Genomic DNA, 20,586 nt, shown 5'->3' with positions numbered 1-20,586 from the left:
GTAATGTAGATAGCTAGTGGGAAGCAGCCACATAGCACAGGGAGATCAGCTCGGTGCTTTGTGACCACCTAGAGGGGTGGGATAGGGAGGGTGGGAGGGAGACGCAAGAGGGAAGAGATATGGAACCCTCAGAATGGGAGAAAATATTTGCAAATGAAGCAACCGACAAAGGATTAATCTCCAAAATTTATAAGCAGCTCATGCAGCTCAATAACAAAAAAACAAACAACCCAATCCAAAAATGGGCAGAAGACCTAAATAGACATTTCTCCAAAGAAGATATACAGACTGCCAACAAACACATGAAAGAATGCTCAACATCATTAATCATTAGAGAAATGCAAATCAAAACTACAATGAGATATCATCTCACACCGGTCAGAATGGCCATCATCAAAAAATCTACAAACAATGAATGCTGGAGAGGGTTTGTAGAAAAGGGAACCCTCTTGCACTGCTGGTGGAAATGTGAATTGGTACAGCCACTATGGAGAACAGTACGGAGGTTCCTTAAAAAACTACAAATAGAACTACCATATGACCCAGAAATCCCACTACTGGGCATATACCCTGAGAAAACCATAATTCAAAAAGAGTCATGTACCAAAATGTTCATTGCAGCTCTATTTACAATAGCCTGGAGATGGAAACAACCTAAGTGTCCATCATCAGACGAATGGATAAAGAAGATGTGGCACATATATACAATGGAATATTACTCAGCCATAAAAAGAAACGAGGTTGAGCTATTTGTAGTGAGGTCGATGGACCTAGAGTCTGTCATACAGAGTGAAGTAAGTCAGAAAGAGAAAGACAAATACCATATGCTGACACATATATATGGAATTTAAGAAAAAATATGTCATGAAGAACCTAGGGGTAAGACAGGAATAAGGGGCTTCCCTGGTGGCGCAGTGGTTGAGAGTCCACCTGCCGATGCAGGGGACACGGGTTCGTGCCCCGGTCCGGGAAGATCCGACATGCCGCAGAGTGGCTGGGCCCATGGGCCATGGCCGCTGAGCCTGCGCGTCCGGAGCCTGTGCTCCACAACGGGAGAGGCCACAACAGTGAGAGGCCCGTGTACCGCAAAAAAAAAAAAAAAAAAGAAAGGAATAAGGACGCAGACCTGCTGGAGAATGGACTTGAGGATGTGGGGAGGGGGAAGGGTAAGCTGTGACAAAGCGAGAGTGTGGCATGGACATATATACACTACCAAGCGTAAGGTAAATAGCTAGTGGAAAGCAGCCGCATAGCACAGAGAGATCAGCTCGGTGCTTTGTGACCGCCTGGAGGGGTGGGCTGGGGAGGGTGGGAGGGAGGGAGACGCAAGAGGGAAGAGATATGGGAACATATGTATATGTATAACTGATTCACTTTGTTGTAAAGCGGAAACTAACACACCATTGTAAAGCAATTATACTCCAATAAAGACATAAAAAAAAAAAGACTGGGAGCAATTACTAAATAGAATAACTAGATCATAAATGCAGAGAACTGCAGAGGTCATCTTCTAATCCAACCTCTCTGTCTTACAGATGCAAAAAACACTAGAAAAGTCACAGCTAGACTCAGGTTGTCTCCTCATTAAGTCCACTTAGTTTCCTCTATAGTAGATTTCATCCTTCCACTTTATTTCTTTGTAAAGTGTAAGAATTTTAGCACATTTCTTAAGGCAACTATATATGGTATTAAAACTTAATTTATAAAAGATAGCACGTAACACTGATGTAAACTATTTTAAAACAAAGAACTTCAAGCAAAAAGGAAAAACACATGTCAAGTACTAATATCAAGGTAGCAAATGATAAATCAGTAAGAAACAGTAAAGAAATGTTGCCCATGTATAGCTATTACCTATTGTTATCAGTTTAATTCTTTCCCCCTCAAAAAACATACTTCGGAGTTCTAGCCCCTGGTACTTCAGAATGTGACCTTCTGTGGAGATTTACAGAGGGAATCAAGTGAAAATGAGGTCATGGGGTGGGATGGGGGGCTCATCCTATATGACTGGAGTCCTTATAAAAGGGAAATTTGGACCCAGAGCCAGGCATGCATAGAGGGAAGAACCATGGGGAGAAAAGGAGAGGGGCCTGGGACAGATCTCTCCCTCACAGCCCCCAGAAGGAGCCACGCCCACTGACATCTGGACTGCAGGCTTCTAACCTCTAGGTCCATGAAACAACAAACTTGAGCTGTTTAAGCCACTCAGTCTGTGGTACCTTGTTACAGCAGCCCCAGGAAACTAATAGAGCAGTCTTCACTTTTAAATGATTTCAAAAAACCAAAATTTGTACTTACGCCATAGTATTTTTTGGGCTTTAGAAACAGAGGTAGGTGGAATTACTAATCAGGGATTCGTTACAATTGATTTTGTGCTGAAACCAAACCCACAAGACAAGTACAAACACTTACTTCACTTCTAAGGAGTTGCTCTGCTTTGCTTCTATTCATATTTCTGCAATACCATCTGAAGAGAAAAAGGTATGTTTAGGGCCTCAGGTTTTTAAAAGTGTTCTTTTTTCTTTTTAGGATTAGCAAGGTATTGATAATATTACTCATCAATAACAAACGATACATAAGAACAAGGCCTCATTCATAATCTCAATAATATAGACAACCACTAGTAACATCTGGATACACATACATGCAGACTTTTTCTACCCATATTTTTATGAAGACACATATGTATGCCAACATTCTTATTTGCTGTAGTAAAGTGAGGTCAGCTACACGTGCTATATCAGAACCTGAATCTTTCATATAACGGTACACGATACACACCTTTGCAAAGCGATGTAGTCCTGTGCATCACGGTCTGGATGCACCATCATTTATTTAAGCGACTCGTCATTATTTAACATAAAAATCATTTCCAATTTTTAACTATTATAATAATAGCAAGAATGAATTTTACCCCACTGACTCAAATACGCAGGAAATGTCACCACGTCATTGTCTTGGATTCCAATTAAATCTAATCCCAAGCCCCCAACAGGCAGGAGATTTCATCTCCAATCATCATGAGGCCTCCCCCGCAAATTTCACGAAGGTCCCAAGTATTGAAAGAAACAGAGCAAAACAGAAGAGCAGGCCTCCTGGGTCTTCCAGACTTACTGGTTCCAGCACAGCCCCGACCCCTGGCAGTCCTCCGAAGGTCTACTGTAGGAATCCCACCAGGGCCAAGCAGTGGCACCTGCCCTGCCACCACTCTGTGCCAAGCCCCTACATATCGGTGCCCCTGCTTAACCTTTGAGAAATCTTTCCTAAGGAAAGATGGATACTGCCATCTCCCACCTCATCCTCAGAGGTACTCCCCTCTCCCTGCTTCCCCTAGCCCATGCTCTCCAGGGGATTATGAGCAAGTTGGCCAAAGAAGATGAACTCAGACTGTCAGCTTTAAACTTGGGTTTTTGTTTTGTGTTGTGTTGTTTGTTCTAGATGGACTTTAGTGGGCAGAGAATCCTCCATCCAGTCCTATTTCCCAAGGATTCCAATGTTATGAAATCAGCTTGGCCCCTCTAAACCCGTGAAGTTTCCACCACTGCCTCAGCCTTTTATAAAAGAAACAGCACCTGCTTTTGGCCCAGCAAACACCCCGAGACAAGCGAATACAAAGGCCTTCCCTGACTGAGGAAGGGAAAAATACAAAGAAAAAAATACAAGATCATTTTTGGTCTGGATTCTTTCATGCAGTTGGAGGGGACAAACACAAATTATAATCTCAACACAAGCCAAAAACTGTTATTTTATTTGGAGCCTGAAGTGATTAACCAGGCCTCAGAATTGTGGGTATTAAGATCTCATTGTCGTGGACCCCACTTTATGAACTGAGACCAAGTTCAACAAAATTACAAATTTAAATTCTGATCAATTTCTGAATGCAATTGAGGGATAAAATAAATGAGGAGAACAGAATGGATTCTGTCCCTAAAGCTTTCCCACTGATAGGAGAAATATTTGTCAGGATACCAAAAACAACCATAAAAGTTAATTAGAAAAGGTAGCTGCAGCTCTCATTATGCATTATAAACCAGCAGGACCTGAAAGATTGAAAAAAAAAATTCTCTTTATTAATCACAGGAGATCCAAGCCCACATCTTCACAGTGAGAGTAAGTGATGGAGGCTCAGGCTCACGTTCAGATGCAAGAAATCAGTAAAGCTAGATTGTGGCTCTCAAGAGAAATTCGATATAAGATACTCAGAGAAAGAAAAAGGTCCTTTCCTCACTTGGTATATTCAAGCTCCTGGGAAGGGATAAAAGAAATAAGGAAAGAAAAAAAAAATCCACAGCACAAATCCTATTCTAAGTGGTCATTTGTATAGTATTTGCAGTTTCCCCAGAAAGGATGTTTTCCTCCCTAGGATATAAACTCAGACCCTGAAGGGTACGTTGAAGGAAGGAAAGGAGGAAGGAGCGATGAACAAATCAAAAGATGAGTCATCGGGCTTCCCTGGTGGCGCAGTGGTTGAGAGTCCGCCTGCCGATGCAGGGGATGCGGGTTCATGCCCCGGTCCGGGAAGATCCCACATGCCGCGGAGCGGCTGCGCCCGTGAGCCATGGCCGCTGAGCCTGCGCGTCCGGAGCCTGTGCTCCGCAATGGGAGAGGCCACAACAGTGAGAGGCCCGCGTACCGCAAAAAAAAAAAAAAAAAAAAAAAGATGACTCATCTCGTGGTGAGTATTTCCTAACGGTTCTTTGTGGCTTCTCTTCCTCTTCCATGATACCTATCACCAGGCAAGGAGGGAAAGACGAGAGTGGCTCTGCTGAACGCATCCTGTCGGGAAGAACGATGCACACGTGGTGAGCCGGAGAGCTGCCGCCGAGACGCCAGCCCGCGTGCGTCGCCCACGAGCCCGGCCCAGAAATGCCTGTTGGAGGTTAGTTAGCGTCCCCTGATGAAGGAACTATATACTTCTAGAAAGAATACCCAGGATTTGTAAGTAACTTGTCATTCCATTCTTAGATATCAAAACCCTAATGGGAATGAGGGTTTCAGATTGGCTAGTCACTTCAAACACTCCAGAGGGACAGGACTTCATAGTGCTGTCTGAATAGAGGGGAAAGCAGCTTTGGGGACAACCTTCTGGAAAGGATGGATCCTGGCCAAGCTTCTTGGAGAGGGTGGGTTGGGTAAATTAGAAAATGGAGGCAACAGGTATAAACTAACAAAAAATTGAAAACAACCAACCAACGAGCTATATAATCTTTGCCGGTTCTCACTTTGGCCTTTGCCTCCTGGATCACCCACGCAAAGCCTTGTCCTAGACTTTTCCTGTTCTAAGGGTCCTTGCATTCCTGTCACCTTCCTCCTCTAGCATACTTCCATCAAGAACATCTTACTGACCACAACGAGCCCAGTTTCTTTCCTGCAGCACTTCTGATGGTCCTGTCTTCCCCCCGCCGGGATCTGGGTGAGGGGGTGGGAACTAGGGTACTGATGGCCCTGGGAGCTGCAGGCTGCCAGTCCTGAGCCCAGCCCAGTGGACAGTTATTGCCCGGACGCCTCCTGCCCACAAACAAACAGCAGAAGGGCTCTTGATTCAGCAGCTGGCAAAAGGCTTTTTAACCCTGGAGACATTTAAGACGTGTTACAGGATGGGCTTTAGCAAAATCTAACACAAACAGTGGAGTGGAAAGACAGCAGGAGTGACTGTCAGCACCGAGAACAGGTTTTTCCTTTCTCATCCAGTCAGGGCTGGCACCTCGCCACATGGAATCCCCAGTCCCTGGGCAGCTGGCTGAGGGGACTCCCACGGCAAGTTCACTCGGTCATGCCGAGGTGGAGTCAGGCACCCAAAAATGGCATGGCAGTGAATCATAAACTTCCTAAAACCCTTATTTGTAATCCCATGAGTCATAAGGGGAGTCCTCCCATTTAGATAAGGATTATCTGGTTTCCAAGCACATCCCTCCTGAAATCACCAGTTACTTCTCGGTCAGATTCCTTTAAAATCAGGTCCAAGTTTTTACCTTTTAGCATCTTCCCTAATTCTAAGGATTTACTCTATTTTCCTAAAATTTCTTCAAGAACAAAACCACTATTTTAGGTACATGCTTTTTATACCCTTACCTACTTCTAAAACAACTTTTTTTTTTTTTTTTTAGTTACATGCTTTTCATACCCTTACCTACTTCTAAAACAACTTTTTTTTTTTTTTTTAGTTACATGCTTTTCATACCCTTACCTACTTCTAAAACAACTTTGAGGGGTCACACCACCGAGTGCTAGGACTTTTGAATCTGTTAATCCTTTTCTAGACTTTTAAGGTACACTCACATTACAGGAAGTAACATGGACAGAGGAAACAGCTTGGTGGTGGTGGTGGTGGTGGTGACAGTGTTGTGTTTTTTTTTTTGACAGTGTTGTTTTTAAACAAGTGAATGAAGCATCAGTATACCACCTCAGAATGACCACAAAAGGCTCATATATATTTGGTATATATGAGCCTCTCACTAAAACCTGGCCATGCACTGCTAGTGAGCATATAAACAGCAGCCCATTGTTTCTCTGAAAAGTAATCTGACAGCATGATTAGGAGTCTTAAGACGTTCATAACTAGCTTTTAGCTCAGTATGTAGATTTTTAGAGATCTAGTTTAAGACAATAAGCAGGAAGAGGTATCCCAGTATTTTTACATAGTAAAGATGCCTAAACAACATAATGCCACACAAATAAGGAAATGATTATATAAATTATTGCACATCCATGTGCTGTATGTCTGGTTGTACTCCTTAAGGCCTCACACAGTGCCTGATACACACTAAGGTCTCAGTAAACATTTGAAGAATTCACGACTGAATGAAATATAATGCAATTATTAAAATGTTTTCGAAGTACATTTAATGGCATGAGGAAATACTCACACTCATACTATTAAGTGAATTAAACAGGATGTAAAACAGTATATACAGCATGATTCTAAAGATTGAAAGGAAATATATGAATGTTGACAGAGGTCAACTTTAGTTGATTTCTGAATAATTTCTCTTACTAACATTTTTCATATTTTCAAAGAATTTTAAAACAATAATCACATATTGTTATTATAATTAGAAAAAAGAAACAATCAAATGTTTTTTTAAAGGCCACTCGGGGAAACTGTATTTTGATTTCTTGAATGAATGAACAATGAGCTGTATTTCAAAGTCAGCTAAAGCTATGATTCGTTTAAAATCAATTCAATTATATTCACTTCTGTAATTCTATTCACACATAGTACCTTCAGGTAAAGTGTATTATAGAAACTAATTCTCACAACGTCTATTTACCATCCTAGACAACTGAGTTAAGTTAGTGCATCCTTCTAAAGATAATGAAAGATAACCATTAATCTCCAAAATGTCTTACATAAGTAGGAAAATAAAAACATTTTCTAGTCCTCCACATTCACAAAATAATCTTTTACTTACTCATACTGATCTAAGTTGTTTGATTTCTTTCCTGTCACGTAATTACTTGGGATATATCCTTCACTCCTAGAAATAAGAAAAATACTTTAGATAAACTGAAATTATTTTACTGAGAGAGTACTAAAAGAAAAATTACTGCCTTTCCGGAATAAAGTATAAAACTGCCTAAAGCTTATAAGAAAGACTAGCTGACCCCCAGTAAGTAAATATAGCTACAGTATTTGATGCTTTACAAAGGACTTCCTCATTTGATCCTTACAAAAATTCTGAGGTAGGCAGGCATTATTGTACCCACTTTTTGGTGGGGAAACTAAGGCTTAGAAAGGTTGAGAGACTTTCTCAGGTCTCAAAGCTAGCCAGCAACAGGGCCATACGTTGAATTCTGAACTTGTGACTAGTTTCAGAGCCCTTCCTAATATTCCATGATGCTTCTTTTGAATTCACAATTTCTTGGGATGTTTTAACGAAACCACTACTTCAGAAAAGTTGAAGTGTTGGATAAAAACACCCATCACTCCAATACCTCAACAGTCTGTGTAGTGCATTGTTTCACAGAGGGTCATGCCTGACATCTACATCAGTATCATCAGGTCACTTGTTAAAAAGGCAAATTCTGGGACTTCCCTGGCGATCCAGTGGTTAAGGCTCTGTGCTTCCAATGCACTGGGTGCGGGTTCGATCCCTGGTCAGGGAACTGAGATCCTGCAAGCCGCGTGGTGCACAACCAAAAACAACAAAAAAAAAGCAAATTCCTGGGTCATACCCCAAGAGATCTGAACTGAGAAGGCCTATGTGGGCCTACGGAATCTATGATTTTACCCCAGATGACTCCTATCTCCTATGCACATTACAGTTTAAGGAGCGATCATATCAGGTAAAATCTTGGTTAGAGCCAAGAATTTCAGCATAAAAGAGATACATGTATAAAATTTCTAAGTTGAATAAAAACCTCGTAATCTTAAATTTGAACTATTAGTAAGAACTCATAACACACACACACACACACACACACACACACACACGTACCAGTGCATACATGTAGCTCTGTTGCACTGAGAAAGACCTAGAAGCAACACCAGTCCAGGAGCCATTAGAATCCAAGCACCCCAACTGTTGTCTCTAAATATTGCTTCTTACTACAAGGAGCCAGAACTCCTTGGGGAAATGGCAAACTGCAGGTTTGGCCAGGAAAAATACAAGATGAAGCTGAGCTATTTTATTTTATTCAGAAAGCAGGGTAGCTGAGAAAGACTAAAAGCGTCCCCAATCAAAAATAGCTACCACTGACCCATGATGGGACAATTCAAGTAAAAAGAATAATGACTGCAATAGACTGAAACCAAATATATAAGCATCTATAATAACACAAAACATTATTGGTTACCATTGCTATCAACAGAGGAAGCTTGGTCATCAACTCATTATTTCTGAAAAGTTGGTAAAAGATAAGAATCCAAAATGTATCTTGCCTTTCCTGCATGAACTAAATGAACTGGTTCATGAGGCCGTTCTTCTTTAGAGATTTAATAAATGCAGATGGAATGACAGAATTAGAAAAATCACCATTTTGCTATCCCTAATGGATCTAAGCAATAATCATCAATGGATGCCAAAATCATTAGGTGAAACACTGATAAAGAACTTTGTGATAGAGGAATAATGTTGACACCTGAACCAATGAGTAATCCTGGCATCATCAGAAGCGGAACAACCAGATATACAGGACAGAGATGCATATTAAATGACACCATATGGAAGCAAACAGCTTAATCTAGATTGTGGCTCATTTCATAGAGAAATAAGCTGGTTTTATCAATAAATCAAAAATGAGAAAAAAAAGGCTAGGGATTGTTACAGAATAAAAGAAAGACGTGAGACCTATCAGCCAAAATGCAATGTGTGGACCTTGTTTTAACCTTGATTAAACTGTAAAATACAGATTAGAGCTAATCAAGGGAAACCAGAATTACAGAGTTGGTACTATCCTTAGACCTGGGCCAGAGGGCCCTTGCTCTGACCTCACACTTTCGAGAGGATGCTAAAGCCCATGATCCCTCAGCCCTCCTCTGGACCATCATCTGTGTAACTAGGGTCCCAGAATTCTCTGCCCACTACCAAGCCCTACATGGGCCTTCCCAATGGGTTTCATCCTTTGAAAAGCAAATGATGCTGATTGTGTGCACCCACTCCAGCCCAGGTCCAAGGAGTGACCAAGTTGGGGGGTGGCTTTTGCAAACCATGTGGACAGAGTTTGGATGTACGGCTGGGAGATTTACATGGTACACGTGAGATGGAGCCCAGGGCAGAAGGGAAGAGAGAAGGGAGACACCTCAGGGAGCTGGCTCTCTGTGCACTAACACATTCTGGCATGGAACTCCAATCCAAACCTTGCCTTCCTTGTCATTTTGAAGGTATGTTTGTCAAGCTGGAGGATAAGTTATATCTTATTTACCAGTTTGTTAGCTTGACTTATAACTTCTAAATATTTAAACATATGATATCTGGGCTTTTATTTGTACTCTTCTTCTAGTCCTGAAAATGTTGCAGGAAAGCCTACAGATGATGTTTTTTAACTTATTATTAAGTATGATAATGACACAGCAGTTGTTTAAAAAAATCTTAAGCAGTTAGACTTAGGGGTGAAATGACATGATGATTTGAATTTAGTTTTAAATACTTGAGAAAAAACAGTTGGGAAGATTTTAAAATCAAGACTGGCCAAATGTTGGTAATTTCTGAAGTCAAGTGACAAGAGGCTCCATTATACTATGATGTACTTTTTGGATATCTGAAAATGTCTATAATAAAAAATAAAACTCAATATTCTACAGTGTTTGGCAAAAAAAATCAGTGATGACCTTCTTGTAAACTTGGATTAAAAGGTTTCCAAAAAGGTAATAATGCACAGCAAACCAGCACTCAGGAGATCTACTACTGCTGAGAAGTGAGCAGAAGACACGGACCCTGCCCAACCCAGAGGCTTCCACTGCTTCTCCAGAAGTGACCTGAGGAACACAGAACTAGAACTGGGGGTGGGACAGGAGGTGAGAAAGCAGACTTGGAGGGAGGACATGCTCTAACCAGGACAAAAAGGTCCTCCTCTTCCTATCCACAGGAACTCAGAATATAAACAGGATTATATTTCAGAGGTAAGCTCAGGATGCAGAGCTTTCTTAATGAAGCCGAAGGCTCATCCCCTACGTTTATCCACATTTACCCATTATTTACCAATAATAAGATTGAAAGGACTATTCTCTTTAAATCCTAAATTATTTTGTATAAATAATGTTTGTTTTTAAATTTCTTGAATGTATGTATTTTAGACATAGAGGCATATGCACATACATATAGACAGAAAGACACACACACACACACACGCACGCGCACACACACACACACACACACACACACATTCTCTCTCTCTTAGACAAATCTAAGATTACTTTACCTTGGGGGTGGGGTGCGGGGGGAAGGGACCTAAAATGTAATTTCCCCCAAGAGCAAACAATCCAATTAGACATATAATGGATGAGAAAGAGACCCGTGTAATGGATTCTAATTTCTGGAAAGGAGTGGTTGATTCATTTATATTTATGGAGTCACTACTAAGAATACATTGTGTTACTGCAAAGTAATAACATATATTTTCATTTATGGCCGCTGAACTAGCCTCATTACATGACAGTTACAGGTTATCCTCTTCTCACTCAGTATTTCACTCCCAGCCACCCACTGTGTATCATCCACAGAGAGGGAATACCTACCCATATTTATCTCTTGCTTTCCACCAATGAACATCATTCTTTTCCAATATGATATACTCCTGGCCTCTCTCTAATCTGAGATCATGTGCTTCTGTCGCTTGGAAATCATACATGGCTACAACTATTTCTTCACTATTACCTTCTTCTTCAGGTGGAATTGGTGGGGGAGGCCTTCGCTAAGAAAAGGAGGTAACATATAAAAGTTTAGTCTTCTGTTTGAAACTGGGTGTGCAGTAAAACACCAAGCAATACGCACGTCCCCACAGTATAAAGTCTGCTTTAGATAACCTGGTGAACCCGCACCATGAGTTCGATGATATTGATGCTACTGGACCTCTCATGGGCTTCGGAATTTAGGACAAGAGCAAAAGCTGTCTTTAAACATCAAACGGCTTCTGCTCAGTGTCAGGACTAGCTTTCCAGGGAGAGGCAAGGGTAACGTGAGTAGAAACCAGGAGGACTAAAGGCAGACCCACCATTTAACGGCCTGCAGGGGGGAAAAGCAGAACTACTTCTGTCAGGTCTCCTCCCACTCAAAGGAATCTGCACTGCTTTGTGCCTGCTGTGTGCAAGGCACACTCTTAGTACCTAGCTAGCATACGGTTTCTCATTTCTTTTTAATTGAAGTATAGTTGATTTACAATGTGTGAGTTTCTCATGTACGGCCAAGTGATTCAGTATATATTCTTTTACATATTGTTTTTCATTAGGGTGTATCACAGGATATTGAATATAGTTCCCTGTGCTATACAGTAGGACCTTGTTGTTTATCTGTTTTATATATAGTAGTTTGTAGCTGCTCATCCCAAACTCCTAATTTATCCCCCTCCCCCTCTGGTAACCATACGTTTGTTTTCTACATCTGTGAGTCTGTTTCTGTTTTGTAAATAAGTTCACCTGCATTCTCATTTATTCTTAATCCTAATCCCATGACGTAGAGTATATAACTTCCATTTTACAGCTGAGGAAGCAATGGCTGAAGTATCCCACCCAAAGTCACTCATATCAGATTCATGCTGGATCAAGGCTCCTCGGGAGTCCAAAGTGCATGTGTTTTCTACCATACTCCACTATTCACAGTCACTCCTTCGTCATAATACTGTGGTCTTAAGACTGAAATATTCCTTTAAAGTCCCATGCCTCTTGTATAATTCTCGAAGCCAAAATACAGGCAGAATGCCAGATGGTAATATCTGATACAATTAAATTGACATTATTTGACACCAAAAAAAAAAAAATCAAGTGAGCCATAGTCTATCCATTTCCGATGTGATCCTTGCAGGGAGCAGCATCACAGGAATGAACATAAACATACTTAATAAACTGCAAATGTTTCCGAACGTTAAAGACCAGCTTACCTTCTTTGTTTCTGGTGCTGGTGCTCGAGGTAGTGCTTTTCTTATACCTGAAAATGACAACGACAAAAACAGGTCAAAATGCCATCTATCAGTGATTGATAGTTTTAAGTAAAAATGAACCCCTAACAAGAAGTCCACTCAGACTCTCTCACTCTGGTGCATTTTGCTTGTAATACTATTTTAGAACAGATTTTTTTAAATGCTGTTAAAGCCGGTTTGTATTTCTGCCTTCTTGAACAGACTGTAAATGCCACAGGGATTGGGGCCATGCCTTGTTCACTGTAAACAAATGGGACTACATCAGAACCAAAAAGCTTCTGCTCAGCAAAGGAAACCATCAACAAAATGAAAAGGCAGCCAACAGAAGGGGAGAAAATATTTTCATCCCACATATCTGAGAAGGGGTTAACATCCAAAATATACAAGGAATGCACACAACTCAATAGTTAAAACAAATAATAATAATAACTCATTTAAAAGTGGACAAAGGACCTAAACAGACACTTTTTAAATTTTTTTTATTGTTATTATTTTTTTTTTTTGCGGTATGCGGGCCTCTCACTGTTGTGGCCTCTCCCGTTGCGGAGCACAGGCTCCGGAAGCGCAGGCTCAGCGGTCATGGCTCACGGGCCCAGCCGCTTCACAGCATGTGGGATCTTCCCGGACCGGGGCACGAACCCATGTCCCCTGCATCGGCAGGCGGACTCTCAACCACTGCGCCACCAGGGAAGCCCCAGACACTTTTTTTTAAAGAAGACATACAAATGGCCAACAGGTACCTTAAAAGGTGCTCGACATAACTAATCATTAGGGAAATGCAAGTCAAACCACAATAAGATACCACCTTATACATATTAGGATAGCAATTATAAAAACCACACATGATAACAAATGCTGGTAAGGATGTAGAGAAAAGGGGATGCTTGTGCACTGCTGGTGGGAATGTAAACTGATGCAGCCACTATGGAAAATAATATAGAGGTTCCCCCCAAAATTAAAAATACAACTACCATATGATCCAGCCATCCCACTTCTGGGTATATACACAAAAGAAACAAAATCAATACCTTAAAGAGATATCTGCACTCTCATGTTCACAGTAGCATTATTCACGACAGCCAAGATATAGAAACAACCTAAGCACCCATCAACAGATGACTAGATAAAGAAAATGTGGCATATAGAGAGAGAGAATGGAATATTATTCAGCCTTGGAAAGAGAAGGAAATCCTATCATTTGTGACAACATGGATAAAGTTGGAGGGCATTATGGTAAGTGAAATAAGCCAGACCAAGAAGGACAAATGCCACATGGTATCACTTACATGGGGAAGCTTAAAAAAAAAAAAAAAGTCAAACTCATAGAAATAGAGAGTAGAAAAATGGTTGCCAGGGGATGGGGGGTGGAGGAAATAGAGATGCTAGTAAAAGGGTACAAGCTTTCAGTTATAAGATGAATAAGGTATGTTAATTACAACTCAATTAAAATATATAGAGAGCAAGAAAAAAAGATAAATAAGGTCTGAGGATCTAACGTATAACATGATGACTATAGCTGACAGCACTGTAGTGTATAACTGAAGTTTACCAAGAGAGTAGAACTTAAATGTTTTCTCACACACACACACACACACACACACACACACACACGTAAACATGCAAGGTGATGGATGTGTTTATTAACTCAATGGGAGGAACCCTTTCCAATGGATAGATAAGTATATCCAGTCACCTCACTGTAAAATTTAAGTATGTTACAATTTTGTTAATTATATCTCAGTAAAGCTTAAAAAAAAGAGAAGAGAAAAGCTGCTGATGGTGCTACATTAGGCTCACAGTTTTAACAGAGTCATTTTTAGTAGGCTTTCATATTGTGATAGAAACTCCCAAAACAGGGCTTCCCTGGTGGCGCAGTGGTTGAGAGTCCGCCTGCCGATGCAGGGGACACGGGTTCGTGCCCCGGTCCGGGAAGATCCCGCATGCCACGGAGCGGCTGGGCCCGTGAGCCATGGCCACTAAGCCTGTGCATCCTGAGCCTGTGCTCTGCAACGGGAGAGGCCACAACACTGAGAGGCCCGCATACCGCCAAAAAAAAAAAAAAAAAAAAAACAAAACTCCCAAAAACAGACCTTCTGATTCCATGAGATGGTCCTACTGCTCACTAAATAAAAGTATTCTTACAAAAATACACCTACACTATGTTTACACCATGCTAGAAAGTGTGAAGGCCATATTTAACCAACATCAAAATCAAAATCATGTCACTTTCTCCCAATAATACCAACAGTATGTACATCCTGAGCACAATATAACTACAGAATAAAATTAATACTTACTACTTTCAAACAGATTATATCTTTCACATCCAGGCGCTAGTTTTTCAGTTTGTCTGCAACACTGATAACTTCCGTCTGCCCAAAATTTAGGATGATATTTAATCATAATATTATTGTTGTTCTGTATTTCTGTAATTCATAGACACATTAAATGATGAGTGAAATGTACAGAGATAACAGAATGTTTCCGGTTGATCATTCTTTCTCAAATACTACGTTTATTATGAGGAAACCTTCATAACATATAATCCAGCATTCAGAAAATCCATAGAGTTCTCTTTCACAAGGTGAAAGGGTGAGGCACCCTTGGTAACAGAAGTGACCTCTGCTACACCGTGATGGATAAACACAAAAGTCAGCCCACCACCATTTTGTTCTGCAGAAAAAGCAATGAGGATTATGCAGGTCAAATCACTGATTAATATACTTTACATACAAGTCAATTCATCCGCATCAAATGTTGACTACATAGGCAATTTCTTAGAAAATACCAAATCCTGTTACCATAAAAGCCCAGTGCTTAGTCACCTCCAAATGTATTACACATTAAATGAAAGCATGTTCTTCTTAAAAACTATGTATATGCCACTAGAAGGAACCAGATTATAAAAAAGGAAGTTAACTTCAACATGTGTCACTTACAGTAACAGAGAACGTTCTTGGAGAAACACTTATTGTAGATTAAAAGATTATAAATGCAAGATACACTAGCCGTATCTCTTTCTTAGTGACAACAATGTTATATTCTGAAATTATGTACAGATTAATATTTCATTATATGAGTTTTACCTTCTTTTAACTTCTTCACCCACCGGTCCCTGCTTTGTGCACTGGGTGCAAAAATGTAAAGTGTGTTGGCATCATGCACAACCTGAAATAAGACAAAAGATGGAACAGGTGAGAAAAGCTTAGACACAGCATCTTGCCTAGCACAGAGCCCTTGGCACCACAGGCATCAATAAAGGATTCTGAAATGACTGACCAAAAGTCAATTACTTCCGATCCAAAGAACCTAGATTCCCTTCTTACAAAAACACATCTATTTCTTCATGTCTCCATCCAGTGGGATACACATTTTACAAAGGACTGTGTTTCTACAGAAAAAATATATATACAGAGGCCAGGATGCCTTGCCAGTCTTGTTATTTCTTGCGATCTAATAAACTAAAGTTCCTTAAGTAAACTTGGTGTAACAGGGACTACTCCAATCGAATATTTTTCTGAATAATATTTGAGATGAATGGACTACTGTTTCAACATCACTCCTATACCTTCCTTTTGCCACTATAAATAACTGCAGTAGGTAGCTTAATTAAGCACTGACCACCCCAACTCTATACTTTGTGCTTTACAGACATTAACTCAACTAATCCTACCATCAAGGTATCAGTATTTCCATTTTACAGAGGAGGAGACTAAGGTCTATGCAAGACACCCCAATTCTAGATCACTCCCAGAGGCAGTATTCACATAGAATGCACTGCAAATGGTGTCCCTTAAGTTACCTGTCCATCAGCATTTGGCTGGTCATCCAGAAAGCCAGGATTCTGGCTCCAGAGCCCAAACTTTTAACCACAGTACCTCTTTCAGAGGTACCTCCAGGTAAGCAATTAAACTGTCTTATTCTTAATATTCAGAATAAAATTAAGCATGGGAAAACAATCCAAGAATTTTGTCTTTGGTCTATCACTTTATCCTTGATGGTCAGTCACAAGGCAGAAACACCCCAATTGACTAAAAAAATATCTGGGGACTTCCCTGGTGGTCCAGTGGTTAGGACTCCATGCTTCCACTGCTGGGGGTGCTGGGTTGGATCCCTGGCCAGGGAACTAAGGTCCTGTAAGATCCCACAAGCCGCTTGCGGCCAAAAACAAAAACAAAACAAAACACAAATCTGGCTAGAAACCTCCTTTTACCATGTCACTGGATTGAACACACATAGCTCTTTCATCAATAATTGGCTGTTCCTGACCATATTCAATAGATAATCCTGTGGAATAAAAGTCATATTTTTATGGCAAGACAAGAGAAATTTAAACAAAAAATTCTTCTCTGCCCTTTGGCCTCCTCTCTCCCCGCACTGTGCATTGTATAACTCTATTATGCATCACCAAACCCCCCCATCAGCAGAAATACCTGCTCAACCCTAAAGAGCAACATTCTCCTAGCAGCAACAAGACAACTCCTTAAAGATAGCATTCCTGGGGCATCCCTGGTGGCGCAGTGGTTGAGAGTCTGCCTGCCGATGCAGGGGACACGGGTTCGTGCCCCGGTCCGGGAAGATCCCACATGCCGCGGAGCGGCTGGGCCCGTGAGCCATGGCTGCTGAACCTGTGCGTCCGGAGCCTGTGCTCCGCAATGCGAGAGGCCACAACAGTGAGAGGACCGCGTACCGCAAAAAAAAAAAAAAAAAAAAAAAAAGATAGCATTCCTTCCTGATCTTGTAAGGGGTCACGTGACCCACTGTGATGCCACTTAGATCTGGAATACGTAAACTGCCAATAATACGTCATACGATGTCCAGCCCTCTGCCTCAAGAAACTTACATAACTGTGTCTTGACTTCTAATGGGCAGAATAGTTCTCAGAGCTTTCTGAGATTCTCTCCCCAGGTTATAATCCTCAAATTTGGCTTGAATAGAATTTTCCATTTCTTTCTTAGATCGACTGATTAATTTTTTGTTGACAATCCCTTCTCATTCACTTTAATCAAATAAGTGCGGTCAAACAGCAATGGGAACACCATAGAACAAATACTGCTATATTCTGCTCAGTGATTAACTCATCCAACTAGCACTTTGCTGGGACTACATGAGATACAAAAATAAATCAAATACCTTGCTACAAGACAGAAAATGAGATGTGATAAAGAAGTAAAGATAAAGCTCTAAGAGGGACGTGGGGCTGTAGTTGCCTCATTTGGCCCATGACTTTCATACCTGTGATACCGTGATTCACAATAAGAAATATATATTTGGTCTCTCCCCTGGTTCCCAGCACAGAGCTCCTAGAAAACTCTTGGAATTTCCTGTGCTGAGAATGATACGGGTGTCTTTTGTTATACTAATAAAGTGACTACTGGAGAGCCCCTAGGGATGGGAGCTGGTTGCCAGTGAAGCCAACCCCATGATTAGAGGGTTGGAACTTTCAGTCCCACTACCCCCCACCTCTGAGGAGGGGAGAGGAGCTGGAGATTGAGTTCAATCATCAATGGCCGATGATGTGAACAATCATGCCCATGTAATGAAGCCTCTATGAAAACCCAAAAGGGAGCGGGTTCTGAGAGCCTCAGGTTGGTAAACATGAGGAGATGTCCGCGGACAGATGAATAAATAAAGACAATTGATATACACGCACATACACACACACACGCACACACACACAGTGGAATATTATTCAGCTCTAAAAAAGAAAATCCATCCACTTGCAACAACATGGTAAACCTGGAGGACATTATGCTAAGCAAAATAAACCAGAAAGAGAAATATTACATGACCTCAGATGTAGAATTTTAAACAAACTCTTAGAAACAGAGAGCAAAAAAGTGGTTGCCAGGGGCAGGTGAAGGGGGGCAATGGGGAGATGTTGGTCAAAGGGTACAAAGTTTCAGTTATGCAAGATGAATGAGTTCTCGAGATCTAAAGTACAGCATGGGGACTACAGTTAACTACACTGCATATATGAAATTTGCTAAGAAGGTAGCTAAGTATTCTCACCACCAAAAAAAGAAAACAAAAAAAGAAGGGAAGAAAAGAAAATGGCAACTATGTGAAGTGATGGATATGTCAGTTGGCTTGATTGTAGCAATCATTTCACAATGTTTACATATACCAAAACATCAAATCATACACCTTAAATATATATAATTCTTATGTGTCAATTATACTTCAACAAAGCTGAAAGAAATCAATCAACAAAGCAATGACAGGAAACACTAACGTCAAATAGTAAGCATGACTAAAAGCCCAGAATTTCACTGTCACAAAAATATGCCAGCTCACCTGAAATGGATATTTATTTTGACAGGGAATGACACCATCATCATTCTTCACTATTTCCACACATCTGATTTTTGACACATCAATAAATCCCTTTCTGTACTTTTTCTGTTAAAAGAAAAAAAAAAGGAGAACCATTCCAATCATAAGTTAAGGAAAAAATGTTATTAATAATAATATTTGTTTTAAAAAAATCACTGATTCAAAATATTACGATTTCCTTAATAATTATCTAAATCATGTCTCCCTATATTGTTAAAATTATTCAAAATACTAACACTGAGGATTGTAATCAAAATAATTAAGTTCTTTAATTTCCAAAGATGAAATTGCTGTCCTTGCCCTCCTCCAAAAGCTCTAGATCTGTTTAGAAAGAGAGTCCCTTTGATTGTGCCTTCCTCTCAGACACACACTGCAACTTCTTCAACTTCTTGATGACAGCCACCCCCTCTCCCCCGAAAATGAAAGCATCAGAGACCAAACCAAACACTCAATCACAAATGCAAACTCCACCAGTTACATCTTCCACTCCAGCACACAGAACTCAGGAGGATGTGAGATGGACACAGGGCGCTCACACAAAGCCTCCATTCAGAGTCTATATTTGAATTTTCTTTTTCTTTTTCTTTTTTTTTTTCCTTCCCTATTGCCCTTCCTCCCTGCTCAATGCAAATCTCCCTACAGCAAGTAACTAATGACATACCAAGACTCCCTCCTCCGAATCATTCAGTCTTGAGCACAGTAATCTCACATCTGAGAATTTATCCCAGGGAAAAATCCGGAAGATACAAAGTAGTATGTGCAAAGATAACTTGATATACCGTATCCGTGAAAAATTATTACAAATACAATGAAGAAATAAAAAATGTTTACTGAATTATATTAACTGATACATCCCACACAAAAAGCTGTATAAAGACTAAGGTTATTTTAGGAGGGGGTGTAGATAGTCATATGACAAAGAACAGAAGAAAAGTAGAGAAATGAAGATGAAGAACATTGGATTATTTTGGGTGACCCAGCCCTCCCCTGGCCCTAGTCATTCAAAATTGCTTCATCTAATACTCTGAAACTCCCCTCTGGCCACAATCTTTGGGGTCCCTATCCTGCTCCCAGTAACCAGCGCTGCATCCTCACTGTGACCATGGTACCTTCAGACCTGCCAACCCTCCCAGGCCATCAGCTCCCATGTGACGTCTGGCTGTCATTTCACCAGTGCATCCTCCCACCCTCCCTCTCTCCCCCTGCCACCCACCCCCCAGCACACGAATCCCCGTACCCCGGCATTTCCGTCAGCCCCCAGTTCTACGCACACCTTTTTCGACTCATGCGTGCCTGGCTGCAGAAGGTCACGAAACAATCCTAACTGTCCTCTTTGTGCTTAGCCAGGCCTTCGCTGCTGTCCTCAGGTCTTCTGTGTATCTCTAGTGGAGAGAACCTGGTGGCCTCTGTGGAGCCCACCAGTCTGATCAGAGCTACAAACCCTTCCCATTCCCCTACTTCATGGAGAAGAGAACAGCTGTCCCAGGAGCACACCCCCAACTTCTTCCTTCTGCAGGTCTAAAGCACCCTAAGATTTACCCTTTTTTCTTCTCTGTCATCCTGCCTCTATGAGAAGGTTAAAAGGACACAACAGCTAAGGACGCTGTAGTAGCACTTAACAGATATCATTTCCTTTCATGCTCACAAAATTCTCATTTTACAGATGATGAAACTGCA

General features: G+C 40.9%; 1 protein-coding gene across 2 annotated transcripts in view; it reads right to left on the bottom strand.

Annotated features, from left to right (window-relative positions):
• TEC (tec protein tyrosine kinase) overlaps positions 1 to 20,586 on the bottom strand; it is a gene marked incomplete at its 5' end in the record, with an annotated part of 127,797 nt that overhangs the window by 22,619 nt on the left and 84,592 nt on the right. Inside the window, 7 exons of one of the 2 annotated variants that reach the window (XM_082653573.1) lie at positions 2,413 to 2,467; positions 7,413 to 7,478; positions 11,177 to 11,352; positions 12,535 to 12,581; positions 14,871 to 14,999; positions 15,660 to 15,741; positions 18,871 to 18,975. In XM_082653573.1, the coding sequence (XP_082509699.1) occupies positions 2,413 to 2,467; positions 7,413 to 7,478; positions 11,177 to 11,352; positions 12,535 to 12,581; positions 14,871 to 14,999; positions 15,660 to 15,741; positions 18,871 to 18,975 (660 nt within the window). Of the gene's footprint in view, positions 1 to 2,412; positions 2,468 to 7,412; positions 7,479 to 11,176; positions 11,353 to 12,534; positions 12,582 to 14,870; positions 15,000 to 15,659; positions 15,742 to 18,870; positions 18,976 to 20,586 lie in introns of those variants that run through there. The other variant, XM_082653574.1, reaches the window with a different exon arrangement.

Source organism: Grampus griseus (assembly GCF_964374135.1).
Source record: "Grampus griseus genome assembly, chromosome: 4".
Lineage (NCBI taxonomy): Eukaryota > Metazoa > Chordata > Mammalia > Artiodactyla > Delphinidae > Grampus > Grampus griseus.
This window is presented reverse-complemented; position numbering and strand designations above follow the sequence as displayed.